Source organism: Pseudophryne corroboree, chromosome 7 (assembly GCF_028390025.1).
Source record: "Pseudophryne corroboree isolate aPseCor3 chromosome 7, aPseCor3.hap2, whole genome shotgun sequence".
NCBI classification, from domain to species: Eukaryota; Metazoa; Chordata; class Amphibia; order Anura; family Myobatrachidae; genus Pseudophryne; species Pseudophryne corroboree.
In genome coordinates this window covers 165,351,459-165,374,914 of record NC_086450.1, presented here as the reverse complement: position 1 = coordinate 165,374,914, position 23,456 = coordinate 165,351,459, and the positions used below count along the sequence as shown (strand labels likewise).

Genomic DNA, 23,456 nt, shown 5'->3' with positions numbered 1-23,456 from the left:
ACCCCCACCAAAAAAGAAGCAATTAATCTCTCCTTGCACAAACTGGCTCTACAGAGGCAAGATGTCCACCTCATCATCATCCTCCGATATATTACCGTGTACATCCCCCTCCTCACAGATTATCAATTCGTCCCCACTGGAATCCACCATCTCAGCTCCCTGTGTACTTTGTGGAGGCAATTGCTGCTGGTCAATGTCTCCACGGAGGAATTGATTATAATTCATTTTAATGAACATCATCTTCTCCACATTTTCTGGAAGTAACCTCGTACGCCGATTGCTGACAAGGTGAGCGGCGGCACTAAACACTCTTTCGGAGTACACACTTGTGGGAGGGCAACTTAGGTAGAATAAAGCCAGTTTGTGCAAGGGCCTCCAAATTGCCTCTTTTTCCTGCCAGTATAAGTACGGACTGTGTGACGTGCCTACTTGGATGCGGTCACTCATATAATCCTCCACCATTCTTTCAATGGGGAGAGAATCATATGCAGTGACAGTAGACGACATGTCCGTAATCGTTGACAGGTCCTTCAGTCCGGACCAGATGTCAGCATCAGCAGTCGCTCCAGACTGCCCTGCATCACCGCCAGCGGGTGGGCTCGGAATTCTGAGCCTTTTCCTCGCACCCCCAGTTGCGGGAGAATGTGAAGGAGGAGATGTTGACAGGTCGCGTTCCGCTTGACTTGACAATTTTCTCACCAGCAGGTCTTTGAACCCCAGCAGACTTGTGTCTGCCGGAAAGAGAGATCCAAGGTAGGTTTTAAATCTAGGATCGAGCACGGTGGCCAAAATGTAGTGCTCTGATTTCAACAGATTGACCACCCGTGAATCCTTGTTAAGCGAATTAAGGGCTCCATCCACAAGTCCCACATGCCTAGCGGAATCGCTCCGTGTTAGCTCCTCCTTCAATGTCTCCAGCTTCTTCTGCAAAAGCCTGATGAGGGGAATGACCTGACTCAGGCTGGCAGTGTCTGAACTGACTTCCCGTGTGGCAAGTTCAAAGGGCATCAGAACCTTGCACAACGTTGAAATCATTCTCCACTGCGCTTGAGACAGGTGCATTCCACCTCCTATATCGTGCTGAATTGTATAGGCTTGAATGGCCTTTTGCTGCTCCTCCAACCTCTGAAGCATATATAGGGTTGAATTCCACCTCGTTACCACTTCTTGCTTCAGATGATGGCAGGGCAGGTTCAGGCGTTTTTGGTGTTGCTCCAGTCTTCTGTACGTGGTGCCTGTACGCCGAAAGTGTCCCGCAATTCTTCTGGCCACCGACAGCATCTCTTGCACGCCCCTGTCGTTTTTTTAAAAATTCTGCACCACCAAATTCAAGGTATGTGCAAAACATGGGACGTGCTGGAATTTGCCCATATTTAATGCACACACAATATTGCTGGCGTTGTCCGATGCCACAAATCCACAGGAGAGTCCAATTGGGGTAAGCCATTCCGCGATGATCTTCCTCAGTTGCCGTAAGAGGTTTTCAGCTGTGTGCGTATTCTGGAAACCGGTGATACAAAGCGTAGCCTGCCTAGGAAAGAGTTGGCGTTTGCGAGATGCTGCTACTGGTGCCGCCGCTGCTGTTCTTGCGGCGGGAGTCCATACATCTACCCAGTGGGCTGTCACAGTCATATAGTCCTGACCCTGCCCTGCTCCACTTGTCCACATGTCCGTGGTTAAGTGGACATTGGGTACAACTGCATTTTTTAGGACACTGGTGAGTCTTTTTCTGACGTCCGTGTACATTCTCGGTATCGCCTGCCTAGAGAAGTGGAACCTAGATGGTATTTGGTAACGGGGGCACACTGCCTCAAGAAATTGTCTAGTTCCCTGTGAACTAACGGCGGATACCGGACGCACGTCTAACACCAACATAGTTGTCAAGGCCTCAGTTATCCGCTTTGCAGCAGGATGACTGCTGTGATATTTCATCTTCCTCGCAAAGGACTGTTGGACAGTCAATTGCTTGGTGAAAGTAGTAAAAGTGGTCTTACGATTTCCCCTCTGGGATGACCATCGACTCCCAGCAGCAACAGCAGCAGCGCCAGCAGCAGTAGGCGTTACACGCAAGGATGCATCGGAGGAATCCCAGGCAGGAGAGGAATCGTCAGAATTGCCAGTGACATGGCCTGCAGGACTATTGGCATTCCTGGGGAAGGAGGAAATTGACACTGAGGGAGTTGGTGGGGTGGTTTGCGTGAGCTTGGTTACAAGAGGAAGGGATTTACTGGTCAGTGGACTGCTTCCGCTGTCGGCCAAAGTTTTTGAACTTGTCACTGACTTATTATGAATGCGCTGCAGGTGACGTATAAGGGAGGATGTTCCGAGGTGGTTAACGTCCTTACCCCTACTTATTACAGCTTGACAAAGGCAACACACGGCTTGACAAATGTCGTCCGCATTTCTGTTGAAATACTTCCACACCGAAGAGCTGATTTTTTTGGTATTTTCACCAGGCATGTCAACGGCCATATTCCTCCCACGGACAACAGGTGTCTCCCCGGGTGCCTGACTTAAACAAACCACCTCACCATCAGAATCCTCCTTGTCAATTTCCTCCCCAGCGCCAGCAACACCCATATCCTCCTCATCCTGGTGTACTTCAACACTGACATCTTTAATCTGACTATCAGGAACTGGACTGCGGGTGCTCCTTCCAGCACTTGCAGGGGGCGTGCAAATGGTGGAAGGCGCATGCTCTTCACGTCCAGTGTTGGGAAGGTCAGGCATCGCAACCGACACAATTGGACTCTCCTTGTGGATTTGGGATTTCGAAGAACGCACAGTTCTTTGCGGTGCTTTTGCCAGCTTGAGTCTTTTCATTTTTCTAGCGAGAGGCTGAGTGCTTCCATCCTCATGTGAAGCTGAACCACTAGCCATGAACATAGGCCAGGGCCTCAGCCGTTCCTTGCCACTCCGTGTGGTAAATGGCATATTGGCAAGTTTACGCTTCTCCTCCGACAATTTTATTTTAGATTTTGGAGTCCTTTTTTTACTGATATTTGGTGTTTTGGATTTGACATGCTCTGTACTATGACATTGGGCATCGGCCTTGGCAGACGACGTTGCTGGCATTTCATCGTCTCGGCCATGACTAGTGGCAGCAGCTTCAGCACGAGGTGGAAGTGGATCTTGATCTTTCCCTAATTTTGGAACCTCAACATTTTTGTTCTCCATATTTTAATAGGCACAACTAAAAGGCACCTCAGGTAAACAATGGAGATGGATGGATACTAGTATACTTATGGATGGACGAGCGACTGCCGACACAGAGGTAGCTACAGCCGTGGACTACCGTACTGTTTCTGCTGCTAATATAGACTGGATGATAATGAGATGAAATTAATATATATATATATATATATATAATATCACTAGTACTGCAGCCGGACAGGTATATATATTTATTATGTAATGACTGATGACGGACCTGCTGGACACTGTCAGCTCAGCAGCACCGCAGACTGCTACAGTAAGCTACTATAGTAGTATGTATCAAGAAGAAAGAAAAAAAAAAAAAACCACGGGTAGGTGGTATACAATTATGGATGGACGAGCGACTGCCGACACAGAGGTAGCTACAGCCGTGGACTACCGTACTGTGTCTGCTGCTAATATAGACTGGATGATAATGAGATGAAATTAATATATATATATATATATAATATCACTAGTACTGCAGCCGGACAGGTATATATATTTATTATGTAATGACTGATGACGGACCTGCTGGACACTGTCAGCTCAGCAGCACCGCAGACTGCTACAGTAAGCTACTATAGTAGTATGTATCAAGAAGAAAAAAAAAAAAAAAACACGGGTAGGTGGTATACAATTATGGATGGACGAGCGACTGCCGACACAGAGGTAGCTACAGCCGTGGACTACCGTACTGTGTCTGCTGCTAATATAGACTGGATGATAATGAGATGAAATTAATATATATATATATATAATATCACTAGTACTGCAGCCGGACAGGTATATATATTTATTATGTAATGACTGATGACGGACCTGCTGGACACTGTCAGCTCAGCAGCACCGCAGACTGCTACAGTAAGCTACTATAGTAGTATGTATCAAGAAGAAAGAAAAAAAAAAAAACCACGGGTAGGTGGTATACAATTATGGATGGACGAGCGACTGCCGACACAGAGGTAGCTACAGCCGTGGACTACCGTACTGTGTCTGCTGCTAATATAGACTGGATGATAATGAGATGAAATTAATATATATATATATAATATCACTAGTACTGCAGCCGGACAGGTATATATATTTATTATGTAATGACTGATGACGGACCTGCTGGACACTGTCAGCTCAGCAGCACCGCAGACTGCTACAGTAAGCTACTATAGTAGTATGTATCAAGAAGAAAAAAAAAAAACACGGGTAGGTGGTATACAATTATATATATATTATATACAATTATATATATATATATATATTAAACTGGTGGTGATTAATTAAACTGGTGGTCAGGTCACTGGTCACACTATCAGCAACTTGCAAGTAGTACTCCTAAGCAGACAATCACAATATATACTGGTGGTCAGTGTGGTCACAATGGCAGTGTGGCACTCTGGCAGCAAAAGTGTGCACTGTACGTTAAAATATGTACTCCTGCTCTCAGACTCTAACTGCTCCCCACTGTCTCCCCCACAAGTCAGTTATACAGTCACACTATCACTTCAGCAAGTAGTAGTACTCCTCCTAATGCTCCCCAAAATTACTAAAGTAAATACTGTGTCTCTCTCTACTCTAGTCTCACTCTCTTCTCTATAAACGGAGAGGACGCCAGCCACGTCCTCTCCCTATCAATCTCAATGCACGTGTGAAAATGGCGGCGACGCGCGGCTCCTTATATAGAATCCGAGTCTCGCGATAGAATCCGAGCCTCGCGAGAATCCGACAGCGGGATGATGACGTTCGGGCGCGCTCGGGTTAACCGAGCAAGGCGGGAAGATCCGAGTCGCTCGGCCCCGTGTAAAAAAACCTGAAGTTCGGGCGGGTTCGGATTCCAAGGAACCGAACCCGCTCATCTCTAGTTCTTAATACCGTGTTTTGCCCCCTTTAACATCAATGACAGCTTGAAGTCTTTTGTGGTAGTTGTGGATGAGGTTCTTTATTTTCTCAGATGGTAAAGCTGCCCATTATTCTTGGCAAAAAGCCTCCAGTTCCTGTAAATTCTTGGGCTGTCTTGCATGAACTACACGTTTGAGATCTCCCCAGAGTGGCTCAATGATATTGAGGTCAGGAGACTGAGATGGCCACTCCAGAACCTTCACTTTATTCTGCTGTAGCCAATGACAGGTCGACGTGGCCTTGTGTTTTGGATCATTGTCATGTTGGAACGTCCAAGTACGTCCCATGCGCAGCTTCCGGGCTGATGAGTGCAAATTTTCCTCCAGTATTTTCTGATAACATGTTGCATTCATCTTGCCATCAATTTTGACCAATTTTCCAGTGCCTTTGTAGCTCACACATCCCCAAAACATCAGCGATCCACCTCCGTGTTTCACAGTAGGAATGGTGTACCTTTCATCATAGGCCTTGTTGACTCCTCTCCAAATGTAACGTTTATGGTTGTGGCCAAAAAGTTAAATTTTGGTCTCATCACTCCAAATGACTTTGTTCCAGAAGTTTTGAGGCTTGTCTCTGTGCTGTTTGGAGTATAGTAAGCGGGATGCTTTGTGGCATTTGCGTAGTAATGGCTTTCTTCTGGCGACTCGACCATGCAGCCCATTTTTCTTCAAATGCCTCCTTATTGTGCATCTTGAAACAACCACACCACTTTTTTTGATAGAGTCCTGTATTTCAGCTGAAGTTATTTGTGGATTTTTCTTTGCATCCCAAACAATTTTCCTGACAGTTGTGGCTGAAATTTTTGTTGGTCTACCTGACCGTGATTTGGTTTCCACAGAATCCCTCATTTTCCACTTCTTAATTAGAGTTTGAACACTGCTGATTGGCATTCTCAATTGTTTGGATATCTTTTTATATCCCTTTCCTGTTTTATACAGTTCAATTACCTTTTCCCGCAGATCCTTTGACAATTATTTGCTTTCCCCATGACTCAGAATCCAGACACGTCAGTGCAGCACTGGATGAAAGATGCAAGAGTCTTTCAGGAGTCCAGAAACTCACTGACCTTTTATACACAAACACTGATTACAAGCAAACACATCACAGGTGAGGATGGTTACCTTTAGTAGCCATTCAAACCCGTTTGTGTCAACTTGTGTGCATGTTATCAGGTCAAAATCTCCAGGGTATGTAAACTTTTGATCAGGGTCATTTGGGTAGTTTCTGTTGTCATTATGATTTAAAAAGAGTAAACACAGTTATTTGACAATAAATGGCTTCACCCAACCACTAACCATGAGTGAAAGAAAAGTTTGTGAGTTATCATTCATATTCTCTGACAAATGGCCAGAAAATCACAAATTCTGCTAAAGGGTATGTAAACTTATGAGCACAACTGTATACAGTTGAGCAGGCCAGGTTCATACTTACCGCATGTTTCTGCCAACATTCCCTTAAAATGGGTCTTTTCTTTTTATGTACAACCACCTCCTGCATATCCTCAAGAGACGGGTGCTGGCCGACTTCCTCCTCAAAGGGTAACATGTATTCATCCACAGGCCCTACGGAGAGGTGTCAGAAAATACAATGGTCACTAACACTTGTGTTGAACAATAAATCCCACTCCCTATACTAAATGATGAAAACTGAAGACAAGTAGCAGCTTTGTAATCCTGTAAAAAGCAATAACGCCGGGTGACGCGTGTAGTATGACAAATTGTATGCTGAAACAGAGCAGTTTCATACTAACCATCAGATGCTGTGCACCGTGACGCCAGCTCCCAGAGAACCAAGCCTAGCGCATACATGTCTATCCTCAGGAAGGAGTCTCTCTGGAAATTGATAGCGCCCTCTAGCACTTCTGGTGCCATATACCTCCGAGTGCCCACCTGAAACAAAAATCAACCTATGTCAGATGAATGCGAGTTGGAAGTCACACTGGTTGTGTACAGCAAATTGCAATGTAAAAATTAGAGCTATATATTCTACAGGACAATCTTCTCTGCTATACCTTCCTGACAGCGTTGATGTACAATAAGATATAAAAACGAGAAAATGCAATACAAACATGAAAGCGCGCAAGACGCAGTTTAAAGTATGTACGACATACGGATACATTTATTTTCCCTGTGTTTTACTATTAAACTTGCTGCATTTGTGGCACAATCACACAAAAGACCATAAGATCCAGGGGGGAAAGCTGCTCAGAGAAACAAATACTGAATGCTGCGTTCTCAATGTGGGACTCCCCTTAACACTAGCAGCACCTGCTTCCATCCTGCTCTATTTTCTGGACAGCACCTACTGTGTGACAGGACACAAAGCTAGAGGTGCATCAAGAAAGTATGAGGGAAATGATATAGCTGGGGAGCAGACAGAATGGCGGCCTTTTCTAGACTGGAATCCAGATTGATCTTCATACCACATGTTTCAACAAAAGAATATCATCACACTAGTTTTAAGAATTAATAACATTCTTGTTAACAATTCCCAATCTGTCTGCACAGCCTAACTATGTTTTAAGTACCTTCTTATTTTAAATATGCTTTTCTTGACACTTTCCATAGAAATCTTTTTCCAAATGATCAGAATTCTGTGCAGAGTTTATATGTGCTTTTTGCCTACTTGCATAGGTAGTATGTAGAGTCTTTGCTATTCATACGAATTTAAGTGCAATGTATAGATATATTCTTTTGCATATTACTTTTATATATTGTGTTTCGTTAATGTCTTTTTTTTTTTATACTTTGGTCTTATTTTCCTTATGTGTATGGGTCACTTTTCTTCTTTATCTGATGCTGTTTGTGTGCACACTGGTGTTTTCTATTTTTTCTAGGCAGCCAGAGCCCAGATGGGGTGTTAGTGGTTGCCTAGGCAACCATTGGGACTAGCAGGTCTATGTATTAAGCCTTGCAGAGAGAAAGCGGACGGAGATAAAGTACCAGCCAGCTAGCTCCGGTCATTTTTCAAACCCAGCCTGTAACATGGCATTTTGGAGCGGATTGGCTAGTACTAGTATCTCTGTCCACAGCTTAGTACATAGACGCCTAGGTGCTCTGATGTCATCATGATGCACTATGTACCTTCCAGTCCCACCCACTTAAGCTCCTTTCTCAAACTGACATAGTGGGGGATATAAGCTTTTACTACCTTTTATGCTTATTTGTTTTGGATTCCCTGACAACAGGACTCCCAAAAGCCCAGAGACTATTTTGTAACATTTGTTCTACTAAACCCTGAGGAGCAGTGCTGGTTACATATACTGTGATCTATACTTTAATTGTACATGGTACAGGTTGGCAATAATTATACATGACTTTGGAGTCAAATTTAAACACTGCTGTTTCACAATACAGCAATATCTATGGAGGCCTGGGGGTTACGTTGGCAAAATCTGTAAAATTCCAGCCTCAACCCCATTTTTGATGGTTGAGATCCCTTACCGAGAAGAAATTGTACACCAAGATTAACAATCAGACAGAGATTAACAAGCCCCACCCTCTTTCAGCATCACTGAGCAGGATATGTGTGACCACCGCCCACACCCAACATCTGCCCAGTCTCTAATCGCATGGACATGAGCCACACTTACCTGACCATGAGTGTCACCAGCAGATTTACCAGCTTCAAACTTTAAAGCCAGACCAAAGTCTGCTATACATGCTGTCAGGTTGTTTTTCAGGAGTATATTTTTGCTCTTGATATCCCTATAAAGAAATACATGTATTAAAATGTGAGTCAGTGATTAAGTACTTAATGAAAAAGAAACTAGACATCTTAATAAGCACATCTTGGACACATGTAATTTGAGGGCAGAGAAGAACCACTTGGCCCATCTAGTCTGCCCCTGAATACACAGACGATAGATATCAGGTAGATATGAGGGATATTGGGGCAGATTCAATTGTTGCCAGTGCCCCCTGCAGGGCGTCTATGCTAATGGGCGTCTTTCAGAACTAGGGAGGCCAATCCCGGGCCGTTTTTTCAATCCCGGGATTCGGGATTGAAAAACGGTCAATACCGGGATTGCAGTAGGGATCAGTGAAGGTTGTAGGGAGCAGCACTGAAGGGAGGGTGTAGGTAGCAGTGCCGGACTCAGGAGGGAGGGTGTAGGTAGCGGTGCGGGAGGAAGGGAGGGTATAGGTAGCGGTGCGGAACCCGGGAGGGAGGGTGTAGGCAGTGGTGCGGGACCCGGGAGGGAGGGTGTAGGTAGTGGTGCGGGACCCGGGAGGGAGGGTGTAGGTTGCAGCGCGGGAGGCAGGGTGTAGGTTGCAGCGCGGGAGGGAGGAAGGGTGTAGGGAGCACTGACTGCACGGAGGGAGGGAGGGTGTAAGTAATACTACTTACTATTAGGCGGGCGGCAACCATGGACACACTGAACGCGGCGGCATTTCAAATGAGTTGCGGACCGGCAGCCAATCAGCCGCCTAATATTAGTAAGTAGTATTACTTACACCCACCCTCCCGCACATGCGCAATGTAATCCCGTGAATCCCGGGATTGGAGGCTCCAATCCCGGGATTCAAATCCTGGCATTTTTGGGCCCAAATCCCGGATCCCGATCCCAGGATTGGCCTCCCTAATCAGAGCTATTCAGCTGTTTCTCCGATAGATGCCCATTAGTAGTTAACGCACCTGTCCGTTAGTCTAAAGCACTTGACTGGGCGTCCAAAGAACAGGTTTGGGCACCCAAACGACAGACTTTTAATAATTTTTTTCTTCTAGCTCCGGAACCTGCAAGAAAAATTTGACTGCTGCAGCTAAAAACACTGGCCTATCTACCTCATATCTATATACCTACCTTCTGTCTCATATACAGTATATCTACCTCATATCCATCTATAGGGCAGACATGAGATATAAAGACAGATGAGATAGATAAAAGATTAGTGTTCACATTAGCCTGACTGTGCCTTCCCACCGCGGGCCGCAGTGTTCCAAGAGTGGGAAAACTTGCAGTTACCGATCACCGGCGTTGGAGTGAATAGATGCTGTGTGCGCACGGCATCTATTCACAGTGAGGGGAAGGCTTGGGGTAGCCCAGAATGTCTGTAAGTGCTGGGCATGCCCCCAAGCATGACAGCGACAGGACTTTCTCCTATTTTATCATCCACGTGGACTACAATTCAGAACCTGTGGCAAGCGAAACAAGGCACCTTGCCAGAAGCATGCCATGCGACGAGACGCAGTACACTAACTGGGGGGTTCCACGTGCTCAAATGTACAAATTGACTCACACACAAAAAAAAAAAAAACACTAAAAAACCTCATGTCAACCTTTTGGGGTCGACTGTTGACCTTTTATATCATACCCCCTTCCTTACAGGCTTTAATAAGGTGCTAATACCTTCAATATTTTCACCAATTTTCAGCATTGGTTTAATTTCCTAAATGTTATCAGTAGCTCATTAGCATAAATTACACATCACAATCCTCTACCAACCAGGATCCACTGCCTGCACCCATGATCCGCTCAGCCTACCTTAGGAAAGGATGCCCTATTTAAACCAGCTATGCCAGTGAACTTATTGCCAGAACTACTTCACTCCAGATACCTGATTCCTGGCTCTTTGCAGTGTACCTGCACATCTGTTCCAGTTCCTGTGTGTGCATTATCTACTGATGTCTTGCTATCAGCTTCAAGCTGTGCTCCATACCCCGCAAACTCCACCAACAGCTCGAGGTTGTGCGCCATACACAACAAACTCCACTAACAGCTATATAGACATCAAACTCCAACATCCGCTGCAGGCTGTGCACTATACACATCAAACTCCAACATCGGCTGCAGGCTGTGCACTATACACATCAAACTCCAACATCGGCTGCAGGCTGTGCACTATACACATCAAACTCCAACATCGGCTGCAGGCTGTGCATTATCATACCATCCAACATGACCGTCTCCAGGAGGGACAGAATGCTCTGCTCCTGGATTTCACTCTTAATTTAGGATTGCCATCACCTGTGGTGAAACAATTTTCTTATCCATTAACCTGTTCAAAACAGGTGCCAGCAATCATACATTAAAAGAAAAGTCCAGAAGCAGAGCATTGTGTCCCTCCCGGAGAGGGTCATGTTGGGAGGTATGCACTATACACATCAAACTCCAACATCGGCTGCAGGCTGTGCACTATACATCAAACTCCAACATCGGCTGCAGGCTGTGCACTATACATCAAACTCCAACATCGGCTGCAGGCTGTTCATTATACACATCAAACTCCAACATCGGCTGCAGGCCGTGCATTATACACATCAAGCTACAACATCGGCTGCAGGCTGTGCATCATACACATCAAACTCCAACATTGGCTGCAGGCTGTGCATTATACACATCAAACTCCAACATCGGCTGCAGGCTGTGCATTATACACATGAAGCTCCAACATCGGCTGCAGGCTGTGCATTATACACATCAAGATCCAACATCGGCTGCAGGCTGTGCATTATACACATCAAGATCCAACATCGGCTGCAGGCTGTGCATTATACACATCAAGATCCAACATCGGCTGCAGGCTGTGCATTATACACATGAAGCTTCAACATCGGCTGCAGGCTGTGCACTATACATCAAACTCCAACATCGGCTGTAGGCTGTGCATTATACACATCAAACTCCAACATCGGCTACAGGCTGTGCATTATACACATCAAACTCCAACATCGGCTGCAGGCTGTGCATTATACACATCAAACTCCAACATCGGCTGCAGGCTGTGCATTATCATACCACCCAACGTGACCGTCTCCAGGAGGGACAGAATGCCCTGCTCCTGGATTTCACTCTTAATTTAGGATTGCCATCACCTGTGGTGAAACACCTTTCTTATCCATTACCCTGTTTAAAACAGGTGCCAGCAATCATACATTAAGAGAAAAGTCCAGAAGCAGAGCATTGTGTCCCTCCCGGAGAGGGTCATGTTGGGAGGTTTGCATTATACACTTCAAACTCCAACATCGGCTGCTGGCTGTGCATTATACACATCAAGCTCCAACATCGGCTGCTGGCTGTGCATTATACACATCAAGCTCCAACATCGGCTGCAGGCTGTGCACGATACACATCAAGCTACAACATCAGCTGCAGGCTGTGCATTATACTCAAACTCCAACATCGGCTGCAGGCTGTGCACTACACACAGTTTGCAGCCGATGTTGGAGTACATGAAAAGGGTTCGACTATGCAATATTCTGCAACCTTGCTCAACATGGCACTCCCCAGCTAAGAAAAAGGATCAACATGACTTACCTGTGGGCAATTGCAGGTTTATGCCCATCCTTTAGACCTGGGATATCTTCATGGAGGTACGCCAGACCTCTAGCCATTGTTTCAGTAATGTGGTAGAGTTCATTCCAAGTGACAACATTTGCCTTGAGAAAGTCTGTAAGTGATCCCTGCGTGGAAGCAATAATCACCATTACACAGAGGTTTTAACACAGTTGTCCAGTAAGAGCTATTCCTGTACCGAAAAACAAATTCAGAAGGTGACAATCTAAGGTACTGATAGAGGTGCACCTGTTGCTGCCCCACACACACAGAAAAGGGAGACATTTTGATGAAGCCCCCTGGCATCTATGAATGCACTAGGTCTTGAACTTTCAGCGGTTCAGGTCCAAAATGTCTGCTTCCACTGTGTGTACATATCGTTTCTTGGTGATTTAGGCTACATTTCAGTGAACCTTTGTGGACTCTGTCCTAAGCTCTCAACAGCTGTTTACCTTGTCGTGGAACATTGTAATAAGCCACAGATCTGTGTCAAGGTTCGTTCCACGCTTTTCTGCACCAATAAACTGCAGAATATTTTCATGCTTCATGCCTGGCAGGCTGTAAATTTCATACTCGTTTTGCCACGACAATTTGTCCTAAATAATGAAAAAGTGAAGAAAATTAAGTTTTAGGTGAATTAATACAATAGTACAGTACATCTATAGCAAGTGCATGTCATGCATAAATACCTGTCGGATTCTCTCTACATCATTTGGGAATATTGTTGATAGGAAACATCACATAACTGATGTGTCTGTACAGTAACACCAGGACGTGAGCTCTGTAGTTCCTTGTGCAAAATGTAATATGAACCAATGTGTGTCTGATGTACCAACTACCAGGCTAACATGTTCTTTGTTAAATGTAGCCATCTAAATGCCAAATAAAATTAGCTTATTTCCTCTGAAAACTACTGAATTGTCTCTAAAATACATAATAATTTAACAAACACACGGGAATAATTACCAGTTATTTATGTAGCGCACACATATTCCGCAGCGCTTTACAGAGACTATTTGGCCATTCACATCAATCCCTGTCACAGTGGAGCTTACAATCTATATTCACTACCACATATACACGCACACACATTCATGCTAGGGTTAATTTTGTTGGGAGCCAATTAACCTACCAGTGTATTTTTGGATTGTGGGAGGAAACACATGCAAGTACGGGAAAACATACAAACTCCACACAGTTAGGGCCATGGTGGCAAACTCATGACCTCAGTGCTGTGAGGTAGCAATGCTAACCATTACACCATCTGTATATATGTGTATAGCCATATGCTGAAGTGCTTTCAATAAGTAATCATTCACTGACCACTGGAACTTACAACCTAAATTCCCTAACGCACACTGTGACCACCTCAACCTTTCGTGGGAGCAGCTAGCAGACACTGGCTCAATGTTGCAATTTTCCTTAAGTTCAATTATTTCACCCATATCCTCACAGAAAACACCTGCGTGTAGAAAGTTTAATAAGGGCAATCCTACACACACTATAAACAGGTTTTTCATTGTGATGCTATAGAACACTTAAAGTGCTGTTCTCTTGGCTCGGCCACAATCAAGGTAAAATAAATATACACAAATATTTGAACATTTGTGTATGTTTGGTAAAGCAACTATTATTTCTTTAGGAACAGTTTCTTATATAATGCAGCATATTCCGTTGCGCTTTACAATAGGAAACAACAATGATAAAACAAAACTGGGTAACAACAAGTAGTCAGAGGTAGGAAGGCCCTGCTCACAAGCTTACATCAACTCTAGATTCATCGCCAAATAGTCCCCTCCCATGTGCCGGGTAACTAGGCCGGATGTCTTTCACTCAAAATGTGCATCTTATTCGCATAATTAAAACTAAGAGAAGAAACAAAGCTACATTGCTAGAGTACACAGATACATTCGGTGTGCAACATTTGTTTAGCTGTGGGCGACTGAGTCTGTATCTGTCTGAAAAGGGCTCCAAAGCGAGCAGCTGTAACTTTATCTCACACCAAGTTCCACTGTGTTCTTTCTGCAACTTTACAAGGCTGGCGTCTTAGGTGCACTGTGTGCGGCTTTTCATTGCGCTGCGACTCTAATAGTCTAAAGTAAAATACAGTACGCTACACCTCTCGGCACGTTTTAGTCTCAGCGGGTGTCCTGACGCCTTATCACCCAGTAAGTGAGGACACATCTGTATTACAAGTTTTGTGTCTAAAAGAATTTCTACCTATCAGCTTAAACTAATGAAAACCTTTCAATGTTTTAAACAGTAATTCCATTTCTCTGAAAATGTTGGGGGTTCTGGTAGGTGGGCAGGAATTAAACACATACTCAGGCTACACTGAGAAAACATTTCCTAAAAACACATTTTTGTGTACTTTGAATAGCGATAACAAGTCTGAGCAATCAGAATGAAGTATTTGGATAATCAAGTTTAAACATGCCAAGACATACCTGTAAGGGGAATATTTTGACAGCTACAAGTTCGTTTAATAACTGTGCTTTCCACACGCAACCAAACCTTCCTCGAGCTTTCACCTCTAACAACTGCAGAGGTTTTAACCCCAGCAGGGGAGAAGGTGGGGGAGGACCTGGATCCTGCAAGAGAGAGGGCGGTTAATGTCAGGTTCAGTTATGGGAACAAGTTATTAAGCTGTCCTTTTCATACATGCAATAACTAGGATATGCATATACCCACACTGTAACCCAGCATGTTAAATTACACTATCCTGCCAGATTGGGCTGTACAGCTGGAATCGTTCTTAACAATAATATTCTGACAGAAGGATGAGAAATGTTGCAGACATGTAGCACATGCAATGTGATACGTGTGAATTTATGACATAAAACAATAAAATGAAAACCTTTTGTAGGCTTTTATAAGGAGTAAGACAGCAGTGAGGGCAACTCCCGTGGAGCTATATATTATGGGGCTGATGCAGAGTTCCACGCAACTCTCCTGTACTAGCTTCTGCATTGTGTGCATGGAACTAAGGGAGGAATTCAATTCCCAGCTCCACAAAGTAGCTCTTGGGTTAAGTCAGTAGTGCAATAAAATGGACAACATTGAGGCTGGCACTGTAGTCAGGAGATAACCTGGTTTACCATGCAACCAACTGAATAGCTCAGGACACTTCACCCAGTAGCTACATCACCATGCTGGGAATTGACTCCGTCCCCGCTAAATGCGTATATTTGCCTGTATGCATAATTATATACGTCTCTATGACCAACTCAACCATATCCATATGCTTGCTTTCATAGCCGACACTATCACCAGTCGGCGCACTTGCAACAACCCAACCCCTAGTGCAAACGATTAGTATAAAAACAGGCATAAATATACATATGCACAATTCTGCTTAGCCCGCAATCCCATCTAAGTGCCCTCTGTGAAAACTCTGTTACCACCCAGAAACATTCCCTGCAGAAACCAGCGGAGAGGCAACAGAGTTGCATATGTGCACAACACCAAGCTAGGTATGATGCTAGGTATGATGGTAACTCTGCATTTGCCCCTATGTGCGAAACAGCCAGTGGGGAGATGCCTCAAACAGGACACATTTAAGCTACAATGCATGCCGTACATTAGAACAAATATTTTAAATTGTTACCATTGAAAACAGATCTAACTATAAAATCCAGCAGCTTTACCCAAACCCATACAGTTCCTGTTTAAATTACAGAATATAATAATAATAATAATTAAAAAAAAATGAGCAGAACACAAAGTATTTACATTCATCTTTCCATAAGGCAGCTCCTGCATCGGTGAGCAAAGCGATTTGTTTATTTAGAAATGGTTAGGGAGTTTTGTGTCGCTATTAATGCACTGCATTGAATCCAGAATTGCTGAGTGAGCAAGTGCACAGGCTAGTGTGTGTCTACATGTTATAGTCTGGAAGAAACCCACAAAAGTATCATGCATAGCATTGGGGGTTACCAATCTGCAGAAACAAGTCATCTTACCTCTATCATAATGTGAAAGGCGTGCTTGTGAAGAAAAACACATATGCAAAAGGAATTACTATCTGCACCTCATTAATAGCTCAGGTCAAACTTACATTCTTAAATTGCATGTGTTTTTATAATCTCCCCAGGACTACAAAACAATGTCAGGCCAAATCAATCCCATCCGTAATTCTAAACATGATTAGACTATTGCAGCTATAATTACTAACACACGTAAAGACGGTGTGCACTTTTACTCTTGTCCACAAGAGGTCGCTATTGTAATAAATAATAATTAGTCAGAAGAGGACAACAAGAAGAGACCTGCTTTGCTGAAAGGAGCACACAGGCCACTTCTGTGTGTAATCAACTGAACAGATATGTGTGTCATTTCCACTCATTACTTCCTACCCGTAAGGTGCAGAAATAGCTACACTTTCTCTAGTAACTAGACAGCACAAAGTGGATTTGTTTATATGAAATTCACTGATCAGGGGAAATATAAATGATTGTACAGGGGCCAGCTTACAAAGTATAAACTATTCGGCTAACACACTGGAAGGTAGTAAGTGACAATTCTTGTGCAGAGTACAGCACTATGCAGCATATTACTGGGATCATGGCTGCCGAATGGAGGAAAATCTACTCCAAGTAACAGAACCCCTATAGAACAAGTGACAGCACCACCAGTTGCAGAGACTGCGTCAGTCCTGTCACAGAATCGTGCGCCACAAGCAAATGACTCCATACATGGAAAGAGAAGAGAATGAAACTAAAGTTAATCACGGGAGTTTCACAAAAAACTAAACCAGTTCTAAAACAACAGACAAATATTAAACCGCAGATTCAAAAACCTCACAATTTCATATTATTTCTGCTAAATAATGCAGGCAGTAATTATATAACTTTACCGCACTGTATAGAAAAAAAAAATACTAAATAAATCTACTAGAAACTTTACTTCCTTAATCAGCAAGTCCATCAGTGGAATATCTATGAGGAAAGGGGCAATGTCCTCCAAGCTCATATACAAGCTGAGGCCTGTCCCTCAACAATGTACTAAATTCTGCCATGTCCTCTAACTAGCTGCTTAACCCTTTATGACCCACTGCATGTTTTCAGTGCAACCCAGCGATGATACTGGTAAAGTAGACGGATGAGGCCCTAAGTAACCCAAAAATAATTATTGTTTGGTCATTTTCATTTTTAGTACATAAAGCAATGTAGCTCGTACACAAAAACATTGGGGTCGATTCAATTGTTTTTGACGTCTAAAAATCCCGTCTAAACTGGACTTTTTAGATGCCCAAACAACTGTAACAATTCAATTGCGTTTGGGCACCCATGCACATTGCGCATGTCACGCCCAAACAGACAGGGTTACCTCCTCTAAATTCCCTGCTTTGGGCGTCCAAACACCTCAGGAGGCAGCGAGAAAAAATAAGATTTTACACCTACCGTTAAAAATCTATTTCTCGTAGTCCGTAGAGGATGCTGGGACTCCGTAAGGACCATGGGGTATAGACGGGCTCCGCAGGAGACATGGGCACTTTAAGAAAGACTTTGACTCTGGGTATGCACTGGCTACTCCCTCTATGCCCCTCCTCCAGACCTCAGTTAAAGAAACTGTGCCCAGAGGAGATGGACAGTACGAGGAAAGGATTCTAGTTAATCCAAGGGCAAGATTCATACCAGCCACACCAATCACACAGTATAACTTGTGATAAACTACCCAGTTAACAGTATGAACAAACAACATAGTCCCAGTCCAAACCGATGAAACTATAACATAACCCTTATTAAAGCAAGTAAAATCTTATTTTCTCTAACGTCCTAGAGGATGCTGGGACTCCGTAAGGACCATGGGGATTATACCAAAGCTCCCAAACAGGCGGGAGAGTGCGGATGACTCTGCAGCACCGATTGAGCAAACAGGAGGTCCTCCTCAGCCAGGGTATCAAACTTATAGAACTTTGCAAAGGTGTTTGAACCCGACCAAGTCGCTGCTCGGCACAACTGTAAAGCAGAGACCCCTCGGGCAGCCGCCCAAGAAGAGCCCACCTTCCTAATCGTGTTACAGATCCAGCGAGCAATAGTCTGCTTAGAAGCCGGAGCGCCAACCTTGTTGGCTGCATACAGGACAAACAGTGCTTCTGTCTTCCTGACCCTAGCTGTTCTGGCCACATAAATCTTCAAAGCCCTGACCACATCCAAGGACTTGGAATCCTCCAAGTCACGCGTAGCCACAGGCACAACAATAGGTTGGTTCATATGAAAAGATGAGACCACCTTAGGAAGGAACTGAGGACGAGTCCTCAATTTCGCCCTATCCACATCAAAAACCAGATAGGGGCTTTTATGTGACAAAGCCGCTAGTTCCGAAACTCGCCTTGCTGAAGCTAAGGCTAACAACATGACCACCTTCCAAGTGAGGTACTTCAACTCCACCGTGTTGAGAGGTTCAAACCAATGTGACTTTAGGAAACTTAACACCACATTAAGGTCCCAAGGCGCCACCGGAGACACAAACGGGGGCTGAATATGCAGTACTCCCTTCACAAAAGTCTGTACTTCAGGAAGAGAAGCCAATTCTTTTTGAACGAAAATGGATAAGGCCGAAATTTGAACCCTTATGGACCCTAATTTTAGGCCCAAATTCACTCCAGTCTGAAGGAAGTGAAGGAGACGGCCCAAATGGAACTCCTCCATAGGAAAATTCCTGGCCTCACACCAAGAAACATATTTTCTCCATATGCGGTGATAATGTTTCGATGTCACGTCCTTCCTAGCCTTGATCAGGGTAGGAATGACCTCATCCGGAATACCTTTTTCCGCTAGGATCCGGCATTCAACCGCCATGCCGTCAAACGCAGCCGCAGTAAGTCTTGGAACAGACAGAGCCCCTGTTGCAGCAGGTCCTGCCGTAGAGGAAGAGGCCACGGATCTTCTGTGAGCAACTCCTGCAAATCCGGAGCCACGAGGATTGCGCTCACTCCTCTTTGTCTTATTATTCTTAACACCTTGGGTATGAGAGGAAGAGGAGGAAACACATAGACCGACCTGAACACCCAAGGTGTCACCAGGGCGTCTACCGCTACCGCCTGAGGGTCTCTTGATCTGGCGCAATACCGCTTTAACTTTTTGTTGAGACGGGACGCCATCATGTCTATTTGGGGCAGTCCCCACTGACCCACGATCTGTGAGAAGACTTCCTGATGAAGTCCCCACTCTCCCGGATTCAGGTCGTGTCTGCTGAGGAAGTCCGCTTCCCCGTTGTCCACTCCCGGAATGAACACTGCTGACAGTGCGCTTACATGACCTTCCGCCCAGCGAAGAATTCTGGTGGCTTCTGCCATTGCCACCCTGCTCCTTGTGCCGCCTTGGCGGTTTACATGAGCTACTGCTGTGACATTGTCCGACTGAATCAGGACTGGCTTGTCGCGAAGCAATGCCTCCGCTTGACGTAGGGCGTTGTATATGGCCCTCAATTCCAGGACGTTGATGTGAAGACAAGTCTCTAGACTTGACCAGAGACCTTGAAAATCTCTTCCCAGTGTGACTGCTCCCCAACCTCGGAGGCTTGCGTCCGTGGTCACCAGGATCCAGTCCTGAATGCCGAACCTGCGGCCCTCTAGGAGGTGAGCACTGTGCAGCCACCACAGGAGAGATACCCTGGCTCTGGGAGACAGAACGATCCTTTGATGCATTTGTAGATGAGACCCGGACCACTTGTCCAGTAGGTCCCATTGAAAAGTCCTCGCATGGAACCTGCCGAAGGGGATGGCCTCGTAAGACGCCATCATCTTCCCCAGGACACGTGTGCAGTGATGCACTGAAACCGTCTTTGGCTTTAATAGGTTCTTGACCAGAGCCATGAGCTCCTGAGCCTTTTCCATCGGAAGAAAAACATTTTTCTGGTCTGTGTCCAGAATCAGGCCCAAAAAGGTCAGAGGCGTTGTAGGAACCAGCTGCGACTTCGGAATATTGAGAATCCAGCCGTGTTGCTGTAACGTCCTCACAGACCGTGAAACGCTGTCAAGGAACTTCTCTCGAGATCTCGCCTTTATGAGGAGATCGTCCAAGTATGGGATAATTGTGACACCCTGCTTGCGCAGGAGCACCATCATCTCCGCCATTACCTTGGTAAAAATCCTCGGGGCCGTGGAAAGCCCAAACGGCAACGTCTGAAATTGGTAATGACAGTCCTGTACCGCAAATCTCAGGAACGCCTGATGAGGAGGGAATATCGGAACATGAAGGTATGCATCCTTTATGTCCAGGGAAACCATCCAATCCCCCCCTCCAGGCTGGCGCTGACCGCTCTGAGCGATTCCATCTTGAACTTGAACCTTTTTAAGTACAGGTTCAGGGATTTTAAATTTAAAATGGGTCTGACCGAACCGTCCGGTTTCGGGATCACAAACAGGGTTGAGTAATACCCCTTCCCTTGTTGCAGAAGGGGAACCTTGATTAACACCTGCTGAAGACACAATTTTTGAATTGCATTTAACACTAACTCCCTCTCTGAAGGAGAAGCTGGTAGGGCCGATTTGAAAAACCGGCGAGGAGGCACCTCTTCGAATTCCAGCTTGTATCCCCGGGAAACAATATCTATTGCCCAGGGATCCACCTGTGAGTGGACCCAGATGTGGCTGAAAAATCGAAGACATGCCCCCACTTGAGCTGACTCCCCCAGGGAAGCCCCAGCGTCATGCGGTGGATTTTGCAGACGCAGGGGAGGACTTCTGCTCCTGGGAACTAGCTGTGTGCAGCTTTTTTCCCCTGCCTTTACCTCTGGCAGGAAAGGACGAACCCCGTACCTTTTTGTTTTTAATGGAACGAAAGGACTGCATTTGGTAATGCGGCACCTTCTTAGGTTGCGGGGGAACATAAGGCAAAAAATTCGATTTACCTGCTGTAGCAGTAGAGACAAGGTCCGAGAGGCCTTCACCAAACAACTCCTCCCCCTTGTAAGGCAACGACTCCATATGCCGCTTTGAGTCGGCATCCCCCGTCCACTGCCGGGTCCACAAGAGTCGCCTAGCAGAAATAGACATAGCATTTATTCTGGAGCTTAGTAAACAAATGTCTCTTTGAGCATCCCTCATATATAACGCAGCATCCTTGATATGCCCTAGGGTCATTAAAATGGTATCCTTATATAGGGTCTCAATCTCCGTAGATAAGGAATCTGTCCATGCTGCGACAGCACTACAAACCCAGGCCGATGCCATAGCCGGTCTAATAATAGTACCAGAATGTGTGTAAATGTACTTCATGGTAACTTCCTGCTTACGATCAGCAGGATCCTTGAGGGTAGCTGTATCCTGGGATGGTAGTGCTACCTTCTTTGATAAGCGTGTCAACGCCTTGTCTACTTTAGGCGAAGATTCCCATCGTATCCTGTCCTTTTGTGGGAAGGGATACGCCATAAGAATCCTCTTGGAAACTTGTAATCTCCTGTCTGGAGATTCCCAAGCCTTTTCGCACAATTCGCTTAGCTCATATGAGGACGGAAAGGTGACCTCAGGTTTTTTCTCTTTATACATGTGTATCCTCGTGTCAGGGACAGGGGGTTCCTCCGTGATATGCAAAACCTCTTTAATAGCAATAATCATGTAACGAATACCCTTAGCCACTTTTGGCTGTAACTTTGCATCCTCATAGTCGACACTGGAATCTGAATCCGTGTCGGTATCTGTGTCAGTGATCTGGGATAATGTGCGCTTTTGAGACCCGGAAGGTCCCGGTGCCACTGGGACAGGCACGGTCTGACTACCTGACTGTTCCCTAGCCTCAGCTTTGTCTAATCTCTTATGTAATAAAATAAGAATTTACTTACCGATAATTCTATTTCTCGGAGTCCGTAGTGGATGCTGGGGTTCCTGAAAGGACCATGGGGAATAGCGGCTCCGCAGGAGACAGGGCACAAAAAAGTAAAGCTTTACTAGGTCAGGTGGTGTGCACTGGCTCCTCCCCCCATGACCCTCCTCCAGACTCCAGTTAGGTACTGTGCCCGGACGAGCATACACAATAAGGGAGGCATTTTGAATCCCGGGTAAGACTCATACCAGCCACACCAATCACACCGTACAACTTGTGATCTAAACCCAGTTAACAGTATGACAACAGAAAGGGCCTCTTAAAGATGGCTCCTTAACAATAACCCGAATTAGTTAACAATAACTATGTACAAGTATTGCAGATAATCCGCACTTGGGATGGGCGCCCAGCATCCACTACGGACTCCGAGAAATAGAATTATCGGTAAGTAAATTCTTATTTTCTCTATCGTCCTAAGTGGATGCTGGGGTTCCTGAAAGGACCATGGGGATTATACCAAAGCTCCCAAACGGGCGGGAGAGTGCGGATGACTCTGCAGCACCGAATGAGAGAACTCCAGGTCCTCCTTTGCCAGGGTATCAAATTTGTAAAATTTTACAAACGTGTTCTCCCCCGACCACGTAGCTGCTCGGCAGAGTTGTAATGCCGAGACCCCTCGGGCAGCCGCCCAAGATGAGCCCACCTTCCTTGTGGAGTGGGCTTTTACAGTTTTAGGCTGTGGCAGGCCTGCCACAGAATGTGCAAGTTGAATTGTGTTACAAATCCAACGAGCAATCGACTGCTTAGAAGCAGGTGCGCCCAACTTGTTGGGTGCATACAATATAAACAGCGAGTCAGATTTTCTGACTCCAGCCGTCCTTGCAATGTATATTTTTAAGGCTCTGACAACGTCCAACAACTTGGAGTCCTCCAAGTCGCTAGTGGCCGCAGGCACCACAATAGGTTGGTTCAGATGAAATGCTGATACCACTTTAGGGAGAAAATGCGGACGAGTCCGCAGTTCTGCCCTATCCGAATGGAAGATTAGATAAGGACTTTTATAAGATAAAGCCGCCAATTCAGATACTCTCCTGGCAGAGGCCAGGGCTAGTAACATAGTCACTTTCAATGTGAGATATTTCAAATCCACCTTTTTCAATGGTTCAAACCAATGGGATTTGAGGAAATCTAAAACTACATTTAGATCCCACGGTGCCACCGGAGGCACCACAGGAGGCTGTATATGCAGTACTCCCTTGACAAAAGTCTGGACCTCAGGGACAGAGGCCAATTCTTTTTGGAAGAATATTGACAGGGCCGAAATT

At 45.2% G+C, this 23,456-nt stretch overlaps 1 protein-coding gene across 2 annotated transcripts in view; it reads right to left on the bottom strand.

Moving 5' to 3' along the window:
* ACVR2A (activin A receptor type 2A) overlaps positions 1 to 23,456 on the bottom strand; it is a 110,409-nt gene that overhangs the window by 6,046 nt on the left and 80,907 nt on the right. Inside the window, exons 5-11 of one of the 2 annotated variants that reach the window (XM_063933746.1) lie at positions 16,327 to 16,350; positions 14,812 to 14,955; positions 12,817 to 12,960; positions 12,347 to 12,492; positions 8,684 to 8,798; positions 6,842 to 6,980; positions 6,523 to 6,653 (exon numbers count right to left, since the gene is read on the bottom strand). In XM_063933746.1, coding sequence (XP_063789816.1) covers positions 6,523 to 6,653; positions 6,842 to 6,980; positions 8,684 to 8,798; positions 12,347 to 12,492; positions 12,817 to 12,960; positions 14,812 to 14,955; positions 16,327 to 16,350 — 843 coding nt within the window. The remainder of the gene's footprint in view (positions 1 to 6,522; positions 6,654 to 6,841; positions 6,981 to 8,683; positions 8,799 to 12,346; positions 12,493 to 12,816; positions 12,961 to 14,811; positions 14,956 to 16,326; positions 16,351 to 23,456) is intronic. The other variant, XM_063933747.1, reaches the window with a different exon arrangement.